The sequence below is a fragment of the Mytilus galloprovincialis genome, chromosome 1, assembly GCF_965363235.1.
Source record: "Mytilus galloprovincialis chromosome 1, xbMytGall1.hap1.1, whole genome shotgun sequence".
In the NCBI taxonomy this organism is placed as follows: Eukaryota; Metazoa; Mollusca; class Bivalvia; order Mytilida; family Mytilidae; genus Mytilus; species Mytilus galloprovincialis.
This window is the reverse complement of record NC_134838.1, coordinates 18,491,362-18,509,485: the sequence shown is the minus strand read 5'-3', so window position 1 is coordinate 18,509,485 and position 18,124 is coordinate 18,491,362. Positions and strand designations below refer to the sequence as shown.

General features: G+C 31.2%; 1 protein-coding gene across 3 annotated transcripts in view; it reads right to left on the bottom strand.

Annotated features, from left to right (window-relative positions):
* Positions 1–210: 210 nt before the first annotated feature.
* Positions 211–18,124, bottom strand: part of LOC143068108 (uncharacterized) — a 37,443-nt gene continuing 19,529 nt past the window's right edge. For all 3 annotated transcript variants that reach the window (XM_076241900.1, XM_076241909.1, XM_076241919.1), the window contains exons 8-17: positions 14,834–14,928; positions 13,617–13,830; positions 12,404–12,546; positions 10,336–10,492; positions 9,034–9,186; positions 7,244–7,405; positions 5,951–6,038; positions 5,536–5,617; positions 3,352–3,688; positions 211–2,074 (exon numbers count right to left, since the gene is read on the bottom strand). In XM_076241900.1, the coding sequence (XP_076098015.1) occupies positions 999–2,074; positions 3,352–3,688; positions 5,536–5,617; positions 5,951–6,038; positions 7,244–7,405; positions 9,034–9,186; positions 10,336–10,492; positions 12,404–12,546; positions 13,617–13,830; positions 14,834–14,928 (2,507 nt within the window). In that variant the 3' untranslated portion in view covers positions 211–998. The remainder of the gene's footprint in view (positions 2,075–3,351; positions 3,689–5,535; positions 5,618–5,950; positions 6,039–7,243; positions 7,406–9,033; positions 9,187–10,335; positions 10,493–12,403; positions 12,547–13,616; positions 13,831–14,833; positions 14,929–18,124) is intronic.

Below are 18,124 nucleotides of genomic sequence, written 5' to 3'. Positions count from 1 at the left end.
TCCTTAATATAAATATGGAGGAAAGCTGAAGACTCTTTCTGTAAGTAAAGGAATAACAATGTTCTTAAAATGCTTTGCATCTGTTCATAAACACTGTAAAATTGTATACAATTTACTTTTTACAATCATCAATGTGAGAAAAAACTCAAAGTCGCATACTTATATAATAGTATATAGATCTATACCAATTAAATTTGTTTAATAATTTAAAAAATATATATCATTTGGCAATGCATACAAAGACTATCAAATATCATTACAGGCTTCAACTTTCACAATAAAAACAAACGGATCTTTTTAATCTCACGGTTATTAAGAATAAAAGAAAATGTTCAGCATTTTTTGTTTTTATTACAAATGCCGAAATATTACTGAAACAGGTTATAAATAAATAATAATCATCTAGTGAATGGGATACTAGGAATTGCTGTCATACTGTATACTGTTTCTCCGAAGTTTTGTCAAAGTCAATTTGTGTGCACTTTTATTTCATATTTAAAAAAAAATGATTATGAAATAACTTTCATTAGCAAACAATTAAAGTTAAGGTGTCTTTCTTTGAAGAAATGATTCCTAGTCATTTTTGCATCCAAATTAAGAATTTCTAAACGGAACAACTTTTACCCTACATTATGTTAAATCATTTTAAAATATCTTAAGTTTCAATTAATAAATCATTAATTTGTAAATATTCAGCTGTAGAAACAACTAATAATACCGGTAATCACATATGGATGGATTCAAATTGTAAACTGTAAACCAATCTTAAATATTATGGATAAATAAGTGTCAGATCCAAAAGCTGAATAAGATCTTAGGAACCAAGTGTATACTCTGTATATCACTGTAGTAACAACAAATAAACTGCAAATACAAGTAAAACATATGTAAACTCTTCAAAGATAGAAATATCAAGAAAATGATAAAAAATAACATGTTGACCAAGGTTTTGAACAGCTGACACCTGACGTTTTACAGTGGTAGATGTCTTCCTACTCTTATGGTTTAATGTCATTATGTTGTATATATCCATCGTTAGTTTTACTTTCTTTATTTGCAACCTGAAATGAATCTTCTGCTGATGAATTTATCTGCCCAACACGGCTGTCCCCTGAGTGAGAACAGGTACTTCCTTGATCATTTCCACTAAATTCACTATCAAGCAAATAGTTTTCAGTGATATATCCAGACCCAAATGAATTCTCAAATTTTCTTGTGTCATTTGACTCTGAAACATAGGTTGATACATTTTCATCATCAATAAGGTTACCATTTAGCAAGTTTCTCTCTGTGAAGTATCCTCCAGAACTTTCACTTTTACCTGTCCAGTCATTCATATTTTCCGATAAGTAATTCGTTCCTTTAAGATCTTCCTTGGCTGGTTCCCTGTTCAGTATCCCAACATCTATGTCTCTTAGGTAACCAGCACTGTTTAATTCTTCTTGGTCTCGTTCCCTGAGTGAATTCATAACACCTGGATTCATGATATCTTCTTCCTTGAGGTAACCATTACTTATTGAATCCTCTTGATCTGGTTCAGTATTATGTGTAATAAAATCCTGCTCTCCTAACTTTTCATTCAATTCATCACTTTGGTACTTCTTTGCACTAGCAGCTGTCATCAGTGGATTGAAAACTTCTAGTAACTTAAGATTTTCCATGGAATCCAGATGATGGTATTCTACTGTTGAACTATCTGAATTATGAGCAGAGGGTTGATGTCTGGGTAATGAAATGCCTAGATTATTCACGGCATCATTAGGAAGATAACCATTACTTATCATACTTATGTCTGAGTCCTCATCATTGACCTCAGTCAAAGGTAACAAACCATCATGTACTTTACAATTCTTTGTAGAATCTATGCCATAGTTTCTACTATTATCAGTGGCTTGCAGGGTCTCTGTTTTGATATATGGTTGGTCCTTAATTGGCTGTCCACAAGTTTTTGACATTTGAACTTCTGGCTGATAAACATATGGATCACTAACAGACCCAGATTCGAGCATAATATTTGCTGTAACATTGGACTCTTTTTCAACATGCTTTATATAACTATCTGTATTTTCATTTTCTGAAAAAGAAGAAGAAAAAAAAATCAAATGTGATGGTGAATATACAATGGTTGTAATAAACTAAGCTGAAATAAGATCACGTTAACGCAAAATTTATTTTGACCCAGTTTGAATCATCAGAGTTAAAAAGCTATAAACAAACTATAATGTACTCGGGACTTATATTATAATTATAATGTAGATTTGAAAGGCCAAGCATGTAGCAGAATAAAATTTAGCCATGATATATGTTCCTAAAACTTTTATTACATGGAAAAAGTTCGATTCAGAACTTTAACCATATAACATTTTATCAATTTCCATTTCATACACTCTGGATGAATTATTATATTATGAAACTTTTGTAATATGATAAAAGTTCTGTGAAAAATATTGATATTAAATATTAAGTTAACATTTTTTCTAATTGAATGGAAATATTAAATAAAAATAATTCTACAAGCTTGACGTTTTGGAATATATCTATATTGTTACATAATCACCACGAATAATAATGATGTACGATAAGTTCCTGGAAAAATTATAATAAAAAAGAAATTTCAGGTATATAATTAGTAACAAAAAATTCTAGCAATAATTTTTATAATAGAGAAGTTCCTGGGATAATTATTACGCATTAGAAATTAATTCCGGGAATATTTTTTATGTAAGAGAAGTTTTTTGAATAAAAAGTAGGTAATAGGAATCATTTTTATATAATGGAAGTTCCTTGAAAAATGATCATCTATGAAACAAAATTTCAAGGAATAATAATAATGATAGAAAAATTCTTGTAATATATATTATGAAACAGAATTGCAAGGAATAATTTTTTGAAGAGATACACAAAAAAAAACCCAATATACCATTATTTTTTTTTTAGAATGCATAAATAAACATAGGAAAGTTAGCTTATTCATTAATGTTCAAGCAGCAACCAAACATCATCCACAGAATCCATGTTAACTTGAAACACATCATGAATGTATTAAACTATATGCACAGGTGACTATTTTTTATGAACTAATGTGGAAACAATCACATGATATACATGTATACTTTATTACAAAAAAAAATTGAAGGTAAAATACAAAAACGAGCATGAATAATATAATTGTCTTATTTTTTTGGCCCTGGTGATTTTATTCGACTTCGATTTTTTAGATTCCACTTCAGTAACGTATAATAAGTTTTTCTTTACTATTTTTACGGAGTAGAGTTATATAAACAAATGGAAACATGAAAATAATAAGACATATCAATCCAAAAATAGGAGTGAGTATAAATTGATAATTACCATTATGTTTGGGAATTAACGTCTTCTCAGATTTTCTCCTCTCATCCTCACGAGACACACTAAAAATTGGTGGACCAGTGATGTTCTTAAAAGCGTTTTCTTGTTTTGATGATGCTGTATCAGTCTCTAATGCCATTTTAGAATAACCTGGGCTACAGTCTTGTTTAGAACTTGTTTTATGATCGTCGCTAGATTTTTGATTGCTGTTTACGCCTGTAGTTTCTTCTGGTAGAGGAAATATATCTAACTTGTTATCTACTGCAGGAGATTGTAAACCATCTGATGCCAAACTACTTCTACCACTGTCTTTGCTTAATTGCGATGAATATGGTAAAACCTACAATTAAAGAAAAGTATTCTCACTGTGGTTTGAGATAATAAAAAAAAATCATTTAAATATCTCTTATTCTGTCTTTTTGCTTGCGCTTTGCGATTTTGTGTCAAAACTTAATACATTATATTTTTTTCTTAACCTCTACTGAGTGTTTGTGTATCGGGAAAAGCAAAATGTTATAAAAAAGTTTGTTTATTTTTATAGTTATATATATATATATTTTCTTCAGGTAATTTTCGTTTTTTGTAAGCTACTTATGTGTGCTTGCTTTCGAATAGTTTTTTTTATTGATATTATGATGCAATCCGCATTAACCTGTTTTACTATTCATACATAAAAACGTCCAAGCTCCGTACCATATATTTTTACATGCCCATGTTCTTTCTAAATGTTTGCGTTTGTTTTGTATTAAAATATCAGGTTGTTGTTATTTGCATGGGAGCATTTGTTAGATTTCTATACCGGACGTTTTTAACTGTTTGTTCATATTGGATTGTATTCCTATAATTATTATTATATAATTACAGATATAGCGTGGTAGACATTTAAAAAAACAATCCTCTAAAATAGGTACTAGCCACCATTACAACGGATATTGTTGTCATACCTACAATCCCATACCCTTTTTCCTGGATGTCACTAACTTAATTAGATGACTTATCACTGGGTTTATACTAACATGAGCAACATGATAGGTGCCACATGAAGAGCATGATTTGCCTACCTTTCCAGAGCACCTGAGATCACCCCTTTTTTTGGTATGGTTTTTGTTTTCTATATTTGTTTTGTAATTTTTTGGTCTGTTGGTCTTTTTTTTAAGCTATGGCGTTCTCAGTTTATTTTCGTCTTAATAGTTTGAATGTTCCTTTGGTATACTTCGCTTTTCTTTTTCATTTAACAATGTTATAAACAATATTCTGAAAACATTTAATAAGTTTTACTATTTTTGCAACATTTGAATTTTAAGAGTTCGGACGTTTTATTTTGATTAGGGACTTTCTGTTTTGAATTTAACTCGGAGTTAAGTACTTTTCTGAATTTAAATATTACCGAATGATTAATTTTACAAATCTTATGTTGATAATCTGTATAACAATTAACAAGTAACAGCTTGTGTTATATCCCTCGGCACAGTTGGGGAAATATATCTGTCCGTCTGTAACTTCTTTTTATTTTCCTCAGTTCCTACAGGTGGGAAAGGAGTAGGTCCGGTAAGGACCGATTTTGGCCTCAAATTTCAGTTTCATCTGACGAAAGATTTTGACCACTTTTTAAACACTTAAGTGTCTATTTCGTTTAATTCAATTAATTTATATGAAAGATTTTAACTAATTTAGTCATTAAAAACGATCCGATTCAAGCTCAAATATGAAAAATCTACCGAATATGGCAAAAAAAGTCACTTTTCAGATGGTTTTTGTCAAAAATGAAAGTGGCCGCATCCGTGTTCATCCTCAATCTTTATATATGTTATGTATTATCATCAAATACAACTTACATTTCAATATTTTGGATGAACACGAATGCGGCCACTTTCGTTTTACACGGAAACCGTCTAAAATTTAACTAAAATGCTGGAATTGTGAAGATTTCAGTAATTTAGCATGACTTAATGGTGCTAGTACCCAATATATGTGCATTATATTGTCAAAAACAGCCCATATTTATGTACTTGAACCATTCTACTATCCAATAAATAACTAAAAGTTTACATTTTAACAATTTTGTAAAACTGCTATATTTTGGGGCCAAAAAGGGGTCTTACTGTACCTACTCCTTTGCGATCACCAATTTAACTTATCTAATTGTACCTGGAAAACGGTTAATATCAGAGACTATTTGATACCTACCGTATTTCCTATCGATATGTTTATCTTTGGAGTGTCTATATCCAAAGGTCGTTTAATTTCCCTGATACCATGGGCTGTTCGCCTTTATAAAAGAAATCATGAATTATCTACAACAATATGCACTGTTAATTTTTACATACTTATTTGATATACTTTTAGATTTTTCTCTGAAAATTTCAAAATCATAAAGCATAAATTCTATTGATATAGTGCAACTCTTTTTAAAATCTTTAAATAAGATTTAAAAAGGCTTTCATTCTATTTAACACAATTATTTCATTTAGCCAAAAAAAAAAAACCAAAAAAACCAAAAAAACAAGACGACTGAAAATAATCATTTTGATCTAAACTAGGATTTAAAAATTTTATTTTTCATTACTAACATTATATATTTGAAAAATAATAAAACACATACTTATAGATAAAAACAGCTCCTGCAATTGCCAACATGAATAAGAAAGTTCCCCCTACTGCTATACTTGTTATTTCCGACGTTGCCAAGTCTGAAACATAGAAAGTTAGTAAAAATGTAATATGGAAAACCACAACCCGGTACGTCATAACCACTCTTAATGTGTTGTCTTGATTTTTACCTTCTAATGCATCGACTTACATAACCATTTTGTAAGCATTCTATATGCCAAATATTGTTACAAATATAAACATTCGAGACACAGACCTAATCAAGAAAACGATACTCTGATCAATTATCCATCAAAATAGGGTTATTAGGACGAAATGTACGCCTAAAAATCAGTATATAAACATATTCAAGTCAGAATATATCAGATAAAAGGAACTTTAAAACTGAGCTAATTGTCAATTGTCATGTCGTAAACTTTTTAATCACATCTTATATACTTATAACAAAAAAGTGAATATAAAAAGATTGGTGTAAACTGTGAAGAATATTGAGATTGAGATGTAAAATCACGTCCTCGTAAAGCTGTGTTTGCCTTTCAAATGTTTGAATGAATAATCATAACTAACTGGTTCATTAAAAAGACATTTATTTTTTGAAATTATGATTTGAGATATGTGACCTAGAAAAAGCTAAAACGGATAACCCTTAATACAAATAGTTGTTTATTTCACTCATTTAAAAGAACAATTCCATAACCACTGGTTATCGCCCTTTTACAAAAGTACATATAGAAGATATTTGATTTATATTGTTAAGGTATTGATCCATTGACACTGAGTAGTTCATTGTATGTAAAGTATTTCATTATAGAATAGATATTTTTGAAAATTGTCTTGACTTGTTATCTTTAAATCATAGGGTGATAAATATTTTTATAACTTGCACCAATATTGATGGAAAGTAACCAAACTATCTCTTCAATGTCATATATAGGATTTTGAGATATTCCTGACTTGAAAGACATTCATACTGTAAATATGTATGCATACAAAACGTAATCAAATCAAAATCTTATTGACCAGGATTGTTAGTTTTACTACCGGAGGTTTGGTGATTCTCTCCGAGCACTCCGCCGTCCCATGCCAATAATAACTGACCGCAACGAAAAATCACAAATGTGGTGAAAGTGGCGTATAAAATAATCAACCAATTAATCAATCATAATTTCAATTGTACCCATATCCGAAAGAAGATTTAAAAAGATGTTTAAATATTTTATTCTATTGACGAAATAGAAATTACAGACAGAGAATAGTTTTGTATTTTAATCACTAGGATAGGTACCATTATTTGTAGGCTGTATATACACCATATCACTGTAATCACTAATTCTTCCATCGCCTGTTATCTGCTGGATTTGGACACCATATGAAGTTCCCGCCTTTAGATTTGGAATTACCAGCTTAGTTGGTTCAGTCGATGGAATTTCCATACCTTCTTCAACACCTATAGAAAATTAAATTATACCAAAATAAATAGAATTAGATATTACTTTCTCAGTATCAATATGTTTGTTCTCTATGTCTCTTGGTGTTGTGTTTCCTCTCAGGGTAGAACTATGAGAAGTAACATGTCAATAAACACCTACTGTCTGTAAATTAAATCTTGTGTAATGAATTTTCTCATGTTTACAGCCTCATTGTTCGCAATCGTCATGATGATCATTCAACAAGAGGGGCGAAAGACACCATAGGGATATTCAAACTCATAATCGGAAATAAACTGGCAACTGGTAATTATACTACATCTCTTTTTTTTATATTGACAACGTCATGGCTAAAAAAAAGACAAATACAGACAAACAATGGTACACAAATCACAACATAAAAAACTAAAGATTAAATAACTAAGACCCGACCAAAAAAAGGGGGTGATCTCATGTGCTCTGAAAGGGTAAGCAGATCCTGCTTTACATGTGGCATCCGCCTTGCTTCTCATTTAAAACAAACAATAAGTCTCATTCTGTGATGTCGCAAAAACAAAAAAGGTAATAGGGATTATATATAAAAATCAAGCATTTTTAATTAGAGTGAGTTTTTTTCAGGTCATTATTTGTCATAAAACTCTAGACACTCAAAGTTGTGGTACTTATTGACAGAGATATCTACTTTGAAAAAAGTCATTTCACGAAATTGATAGTCACTTCTTGTTATAAATTGCAAATGATAAGAAACGCTGGTCATTTCGATTTTCGGATTATACGATCGCTACTTTAAAGCCATTGACAAGTGGAAATTTCAAATCAATAAAAAATATTGAAAAGAGAACAATAGAGGCGTAATCTAAATATAGACAATAAAACATGTTTGATCAAATCAGATTTGAGTAAACCATGTTAAAATCACACCCGCATCTTAAAACAAAATCTTTAATAAAGACAATTATGAAGCTGTTTTTCACAAATAAGTACTGGTACGATTTGAAAATGTTGCAACATGGAATAGAATCTACGTTTTCTCATTCATGTGATAACTAAAAAGCAAACATGTTAAGTATGCTGCGTGAAGAGAAAATATAGCGAACATATGAAAATAACAGTAGTGGATTATTTATATTGTTAACTGAAAAGACTATACAATTAAAAATATGATGAATTATTCTTCTATAACAAAAATACCGAACTCTAAGGAAAATCAAAACGGAAAGACCTTTTTCAAATGGCCAAATCAAAGCTGAAACACATTAAACGAATGGAAAACAACTGTTATAATCCAGACTTAGTACAGGCAATACCTTGCGCAGAACATGATGGATTAAACCTAGTCTCATAGTTAGCTAAACCTTTAAATTTTATGACACAGCAAGTCACATAAAATTTCATTATATTGACAATATAAAGTGAGCAAAACAAAGACACATATAGATAAAAAAAAAAGTTAAAAAAATGGGATACAGCAGTCAACATAGAGTTATAATCTTTATCCCTGTAAATACAAAAACTATAAAAACACAAAAACAAAAATACTGGCATATAGACACTCAATAGACAAATTACATCAGCCAAAATGATAGACAAGAATACAAATAAAATTACATTTATAACATTTTCAAAATTCGAGCATTTAAGTACCAACCTGAACAGTCGGTGGTACCTTTGCTTGCAGTACACCAGGTTACTTTGAAAAACTCAATGTAAGGGGAATCCCCACACTTTGGGTCTGACCAATCAACTGTTATTCCGTCTTCAGGAAATGCCACCACATCAACTTGGGTTGGAGGAGACGGAGCTAAAATTAAAATCCGATTTGCTGTTAATCTACAATATGTAGACTATTTCAATATTAAACAGTCATTGAATTGTATAAGATTAAATCAAAATGTATATTGTTGTCCTCTTGGAATTTGTCAATTCTATCTTAGTTTTACATAAAACTGTTGCAGGAAATGCTTACCCTTCCGGAGCACCTGATTTTACTCCCGGTTCTTCGTGGATTTCGTGTTGTTTCTTATTTATTATTTATAACTGTTGATGTAAGTGTCCTTTGATTTTGTGAGTCTTTGTTAACTCCTTGGTTTTAATTGTGATGTTGATACTTAAACAGCTATTGTTGAACTGAAAAAAATGTCAGACCCTTAACATATAGCAATAAAATTGAGAATGGAAATGGAGAATGTGTCAAAGATACAACAGCCCGACAATAGAACAAACAACAGCAGAAGATCACCAACAGGTCTTCAATGCAGCGAGAAATTCCCACACCCGGAGGCGTCCTTCAGCTGGTCCTCAAACAAATATATATACTAGTTCATTGATAATGAACGCCATACTAAATTCCAAATTATAAACAAGAAACTAAATTAGAAATAATACTAGCCTAACAGAGCTTTTTCAAATCAGTAAATAAACTCATTTGCCCTTAATTTTACAGACGCCATACCAAGTTGGTTGATCGTTATGAAATATCCGTTTCACAGATGATATCGGATATGTTCCGAATGTTTACAATCCCGTTTCCTTTTCACGAATATAACCTACCGAATTAGACCACATTAACCGTTTGTAATAATATGAGTAACACGACCGATGCAAATGTTGAGTAGGATCTTTCTCCCATTCCGCAGCACCTGAGATCACCCCCCGTTTTAGATGGGGTTCTTGTTTCTTTGTCTTCAGTTTTCTAATGTACTATTGTTTGTTTTTTATCTTTGTCTTTTTTAGCCGTCTATTTTCGATCTATGAGTTTGAATGTCGCTCTGGTATCTGTTGTCCCTCTTTTTCATTATAGATACCCGGATTAAATTCAGTTTAATTAAACTGTCAAATAGATATTTTATAAATTTCAGCATCATTCAGTTAGAGAAATTAGAAAAAAGTTGATACTTTTTTGAATTGTTAAATTTATAGGTTTTAGAGTACTTTAAGTAGTTTTACATACCCAAACCTGTTAGATAATAACAGTCTTCCCATTCAAATCCAGAACTAACTTGGTCGGTGTCAGACGATACACCAAATCTATACTTCTTATCAAACTCTAAATGTTCAATTGTAAGTAAGGTAGAATTCATTGGTACCCTAATCCATTCAATATCAGTCTGAAATATAGACAAACAATCTGAATATACATTCGTATGCCATGAATCCCTGTAAAATTGTGTTATTATAAAAGTTCCTGGAATCCACATGAATGAGGAGAATGAATCTAAATACATGATCAGATTCAGCATATCAAAGAATCAAACAAAATTAAATTTTCGGCATATCAAAGAACCCCAATAATTCGATTTTTGATCAAATCAAACAAAGTTTTATTTTGGACCCTTTTGATTTCGATGTAGACCTATTTGAGAACAGGACCCAAAAATCAAAATTCCAAAAACATGGTTAGATTTAGCATACCAAAGAACCCCATATATTCATTTATTTATTTTTGGACCCCAATTTAGACCAATTTGAAAATGGGACCCAAAATTAAAAATCTAAATACAAGGTTAGATTCGGCATATCAAAAAACCTCAGTAATTCAATTGTTGATGAAATCAAACAAAGTTTAATTTTGGACCCTTTGAACCTCATATTGACCAATTTAAAAAAGGGGATAAAATTCCAATAACTTAATACACGGTTAGATACAGCATATTCACGAACCCTCAGAATTCAAGAATAAAACCCCATTGAAATTGGTCAAGAAATAAGCAATGTATACAAAGTATTAGAAAAGTATTGCTTTTGGCCCCTAATTCCTGAACAGTTTGGGCCATAACCTCAAAAATCAATCCCAACCTTCCTTTTTTGGAATGGAATCTTGTGGTACAGTTTCAGAAAGATCCATACACTTACACATACGTTATTGTCTGGAAACTAGAAAAATACTTATTTTGACCTTTTGGGCCCCTTGTTCCTAAACTGTTGGAACCATAAACCCTGAAATCAATCCCAACCTCCTTTTGTGATTTCAAACCTTGTGTTTGAATTGAATAGAGATCCATTCATTTAGACGAAAGTTATTGTCCGGAAATTAACTGTCTTCGGACGACGCTGATGACGACGATGACGTAATACCAATAATTACGAACGCAAAATTTGTTTGCGGTCGTATACTGACTGTAAACTACAACTAATACCTTGTTTCCTAAACCAAAATGTGTCAAAATTCAGAGAATCAAATATCAGCCTGTTGTGTCAAAATATTGATAGACCAATACTGCCTTAAAATCATCAAATTGACTTTCGTCCAAAAATAATAAACATTTTCACCTCACAACTTCATCGATATTGTGGATACCTAAATAAAAAGTGACTCTGGTTGATTCAACATATTCCGGACGTTTTCAATCAATTGTAATATTTTGCTGTATTCTTTTGTAAACGTTTCACATAATACATTAAATTCTAAAACGATGAATTACTAACATATAATAAGAAATGAAATCATGCCATGGATCATTGAACTACATAAAAAGATCACTGGTATATTAATCATGTCAAATGGGCAAGAACAACGTGTATTCTAAAGCTTGTAAATTTATCATAGTCCATGAAAAAAATATTTCAAATTATTGATTGTATATAGGCTTTTAGCAATGCATAAATAGCTCAAGAACTAGCTATTCTTTTACACTAAATAGCAAATCTAAACAATTACACATGGAGAGTTGTCTCATTGGCACTCCTACCACATCTTCCTATATATATACGCAGTTGGGAAGTTATATATAAAATGAATCTTGTGTAGTTCTTCTCCGTTTTGAAATATCCATTATTTTAAAATCCATTACAAAATAACACATGTATGTTTAACCTCGGGAATAGATTACCTTAACTATATTTTGCAAACTTTTTTGGAATTTTTGGTCTTCAATGCTCGTCAACTTTGTACTTTATTTGGCCCTTTTCAACTGTTTGTTATTCGAGCGTCACTGATGAGTCTTTTGTAGACGAATGCGGGTTTGGCGCAAATACAAAATTTCAATTCAAAAGCAAATTAATAAATATAAATAACTTACTGTACATTGTGTGTCAAACTGGCAGTAGTATACAGTGTGGAATGTAATTCTCTCATCCTCTGTTGGTGTCCAACTTACACTTACAGTGGTATCTTTAGAAGTATTCTGGGCCTCAACTATAATTCTACTTGGAGATAAAATAGCTGGAACATAAAACGTATTGTACATTTGAACTCTCTATGATAGACACTATTTAGAAATTGTTATTAATGTTTTTGTAACCATCAATTTCAATAATATGAATAAAACTTCTTAACTTGTCATTCAATTTCAACTGTTTTACTTTTCATTTGAGCTTTCTGTTTTAGATTAGACCCTGATTTTTTGTTAATTTCGTTTCTCAATCTATTGATTAACATAAATAAAGGCACCAGTAGTATACCGCTGTTCGAAAGTCATAAATTGATTGAGAGAAAACAAATCCGGGTTACAAAGTAAAACCGAGGGAAACATCAACTATAAGAGGAAAACAACGAAACAACAGAAACACTAAAGTGCAACAAAAAACCAAACGACAATGTAACACACAGAAACGAACTATAAGATAACAACTGCCATTTTCCTGAATCGGTTCAGGACATTTTAAGAAAAAATGGTGGATTGAACCTGGTTTAATGGCTAGCCAAACCTCGCGCCTTTATGTCAATGCTAGATATAACGCTAAAATGACAACATTACATCACAGGACTACAGTACAAATAAGTGCAAGAAAATTCCGGACAGAGAAATGCAATAAAACATTTCGACATGCTAATAGTTATCAAAGGTACTAGGCTTAAAATTCAATACGTGAGACGCGCTTTATATCTACATTAGGACTCATCAGTGAAGTTCAGATAAAAAAGTCAGAAAGACAAACAAGCATAAAGTTATAGAGCATTGATGACCCAAAATTCAAAAAAGTTTTGCCAAATAAGGCTAAGGTATATTTGGCTGGGAAAAGAAAGTCCTTAGTATTTAGAATAATTCATACTTTTGCAAACAGTAAATTTATATTAAAAAAATGAAAATAGATAACCATATAATTGATATCCATGTCAACACCGAAGTGCTGACTAACCAGATAATAAAAACGAACACGTAAAACAACCTAGGGAAGCACCAACAGCACTGCGTAAATTAGTTATAGAAAGGCTCTGAAATAAGAAGTGAGTTAATAAAACAAAAACTGGTTCTTTAAAAGACTTCTTTTAGTAGGAATAATAATGCTTACTGTTAGCTATCGGTATAGATATATTCGATGGTTCAAGCGAGTCTCCAACTTCATTCCTCGAGAAGAATGATACAAGTACTTCTTGTCGACAAGATAGAAGCAGGGATGTAAATGTTCTGCTGATGATAGGGTTAGTAGACAGTTTTCCATCCTCTGATGATACGGTTATAATGTATCCTAACATTTGACCATTTTGGTATGTTTCTGGCAAGTCCTAAAACAAGCAAATCGAAATTTAAATTTGACTATTGGATCAGCAATAATTCCAAAATAATATCATAATGTAAATTATCCAATAAATCATGAATAGTATTATTATGTAAATCAATGGCATATATAAGTACAATATTCTCATTATCAATATCCAATTATTCAAAACTATTATCGTTATGTAAATTAATGACATATATACAAACTTCTTTTTTTCTTACAATTTTAAAGATAACGATCTATCTATAGAAACAAATGTGCAGACGCTGAAATGTCTAGCCTACTTATTTTCAATCGCTGTTAAATAATACGGATGACAGCAAGTTCAAATGAAACATTCCAGACAGATATGTTCACCTGGCAATAATTTCATTACCCAGACATTTAGTTAACATATACATTGATGTTCTCAACAACCTGACAAAGGTAAATTAACAAAAATACCGATTTTCAAAGAAAATTCTCCACGGAATGTTCCTATGCAAATGGCTTTTTAAAGTATTTTATAACTCAGGAAACTTAATGATGTAGATACAGGCTATTATGAAAGCTCTAACGTTAGAAAAATAATAAAAATACACAAAAAGGGTTGATAAAATGATGCAGAGCCAGAACCATTTTGTCATAAACCTAGCCTTGGCGAGTTACAACAGAAGAAAAATTGAAAATGACTTATGTCCGGGCTGGACAAGTCTAAACCAAATAACTAAAAGAGTCTAGCAGTTGTCTTGTATTTCCTACATTTGCTTTTGGCATATATGAGGAGGTAATAAGAACATGCGACCATTCCTTAATAATATTTGCAACATAGCTGTATGCAGTGTATTGCTGTCTTAGTTGCATTCGTTTTGAAAAAATAATGAAATACTTGTTCCTCAGAAAACACATCAAAATTAAATTTGATTATTGGGTTAGCAATAATTCAAAAATTTTATCAGTATGAAAATTAATAACATATAACAATATTTTTTCTTACAATGCTAAAGTAATTAAAATAGGGCACTCACCTTCCAATACAAAGTCACATTACGATTGTTATTCCTACAGCCTTCAACCGATACAACATAACTTCCAGGGGAAACTTCTGGTGGTCTGTCAGGGACTAAATAAAGAATAAAATATTGTGACAACTATCAATTTTGTGCAATGACATTAAAAAAACATTGTGTAGATATTATTTATGTAATTGATACTGTCATTACAGAAAAAAAACATTGAAATAAAACCTTATGATTGTACTTTATATACTATAAAATATCACTAACTGCAAAGTACATCGGATGAGAATAAACATACGGTAACTACTGGCAAAGTATATGATTGCTAATATACACCGTTAATATTTTTTATGCCCCATCTACGATAGTAGAGGGGCATTATGTTTTCTGGTCTGTGTCTCCGTTCGTCCGTCCGTCTGTGCGTCCGTTCAGGTTAAAGTTTTTGGTCAAGGTAGTTTTCGATGAAGCTGAAGTCCAATCAACTTGAGACTTAGTACACTTGTTGCTTATGATATGATCTTTCTAATTTTAAAGCCAAATTAGACTTTTGATCCCAATTTCACGGTCCACTGAACATAGAAAATGAAAGTGGGAGTTTCAGGTTAAAGTTTTTGGTCAAGGTAAATTTTGATGAAGCTGAAGTCCAATCAACTTGAAACTTAGTACACTTGTTGCTTATGATATGATCTTTCTAATTTTAAAGCCAAATTAGACTTTTGATCCCAATTTCACGGTCCACTGAACATAGAAAATGAAAGTGGGAGTTTCAGGTTAAAGTTTTTGGTCAAGGTAAATTTTGATGAAGCTGAAGTCCAATCAACTTGAAACTTAGTACACTTGTTGCTTATGATATGATCTTTCTAATTTTAAAGCCAAATTAGACTTTTGACCCCAATTTCACGGTCCACTGAACATAGAAAATGAAAGTGGGAGTTTCAGGTTAAAGTTTTTGGTCAAGGTAGTTTTTGATGAAGCTGAAGTCCAATCAACTTAAAACTTAGTACACTTGTTGCTTATGATATGATCTTTCTAATTTTTAGCCAAATTAGACTTTTGACCGCAATTTCACGGTCCACTAAACATAGAAAATGAAAGTGGGAGTTTCAGGTTAAAGTTTTTGGTCAAGGTAGTTTTTGATAAAATTGAAGTCCAATCAACTTGAAACTTAGTACACTTGTTTCTTATGATATAATCTTTCTAATTTGAATGCCAAATTAGATTATTACCCAATTTCACGGTCCATGGAACATGGTAAAGGATAGTGCGAGTGGGGTATCCGTGTACTTTGGACACATTCTTGGTTTTTTTAAATTACATATATAAATGTATACATTTGAATTAAATAGTGAAAAGTTCTGAATCCAGGTACAGGAGTATGGAGAAGCGAATGCCAACGTGAACTGTAGTGTGAAGATAATAAAGTCTATATGATTAAAAAAGGAAACAAGTCGAATAAAGGAAATCAAAGTACAAAAGTAAAAAAAAATAGGTAAAATATAGTAAGAGTTTCAACCATAACTGTTCATCAGTACTTCAGCAGTTGCGTTTAAAATGGTGGGATAGCCAAATGAACAAGGAAATGAAAGCACAGACTAACGAATCGATGGGTTCCTTCATCAATCATCCAGCAGGTATCACAATCTGGGGGAGAAAGGATAAACAATATACTTGCCTGAATGAAACTCAAAAACTTGAAGTCTTGTAGAAAATAATAGCTTCGAATGGTTTTCAATCGTGTTTTTTGAATAGGAAAGATTAATATATAGAAACATTTGGATCCACATATTTATTTAAGTTTTGAGATAAGAGCATATTATAAAAAAAATTGTAATAAACAAAAAGAGTAAACTTATATTGTTTATATTTGACCTCTGTAGGTCTTGCCTGGGTGGTCATGTTAACATCTTAGTCCATGATGATAAATTCAACTCGACGCATACATTCATACAGAAGCCATAGGGTATTAATTACATCAGACAAAAACAATAGTTTCTACATATTTCCTCATCTGTACCACCTCTGTTTTAAAAACTATGTTACAAACCTTTATTAAAGCTAATACAAAAGTAAATCTATCATATCGGATATTGTTAGTCACAGACTATTTCAAGTCGGTTAGTATATGAAAAAAAAAGTAACGGAGAAAGTCTGGAACCATATCTTCTAAAAGTATCCGTTGTCAACAAACATCTTGATGTCATCTATTGTAGCAATACCGTTAACTTTAGTCCGTTTACTTTAAATCACGACTTAAATATACTTATAGATGATGTCGATAATTATGCAAGCTAATTTGCATAATGTGAAAAGAGAAGACCTAGATACTATGTCCAAATTGCCAAAGACGTCAAAACATTTGAATTTCCAAAACCTATTACAAATAACGAAGAGTTTATTTAATCGAAATTGTCAGAACTAAGTTAAAACTAAGAAAAGGAATCAGAGTTATGAACGCGGAAACTACATTTCTTAACATTACAACGATTTTTAAAAATATTATATCAACACGTAAAAAAATCAAATATCCATATTTTCATACCGGTACATGTACATATGATATTACTTCTATAATGGAGCTTTTGATGCAAGGTTCCCTAGTGTAAAGTTGAGCCAACTCATAGAAGGTTTTGATGACGCAATCATGAGTAAGTTAACCGAGTGGGAATACTACTAATTAGGTTGAAAGAACGACAGCCCAAAAAATTATTATAATTATAATATTAGGTATCTATACTATTAAACGAAAAGACCTCATTTTGTGCTTCGCTTCTCTTCCTTCAACAACAAAAAAATATCATCATGCCTCTGTGTCCTAAATATACCATGCATAGTCGCATTTGTCATCCATTCCTATGATTATTCGAATTGAGTTATTTTAGGAGAAAAATGAAAAAAGGCGTCTGGATATTTACTATGATTATACTACTATAATATATAGAGACTCTCTATTTAATTATAGCAGTGATCGCCGTGGAGAAGAAACTTGGAATTGGTAGTTCATGAGTTAAAAGTTATCAAAGGTACCAGGATTATAATTTAGTACGCCAGACGCGCGTTTCGTCTACATTTGACTCATCAGTGACGCTCATATCAAAATATTTATAAAGCCAAACAAGTACAAAGTTGAAGAGCAATGAGGATCCAAAATTTCAAAAAGTTGTGCCAAATACGGTTAAGGTAATCTATGCCTGGGATAAGAAAATCCTTAGTTTTTCGAAAAAAATCAAAGTTTTGTAAACAGGAAATTTATAAAAATGACCAACTTAATTAATATTCATGTCAACACCGAAATGTTGACTA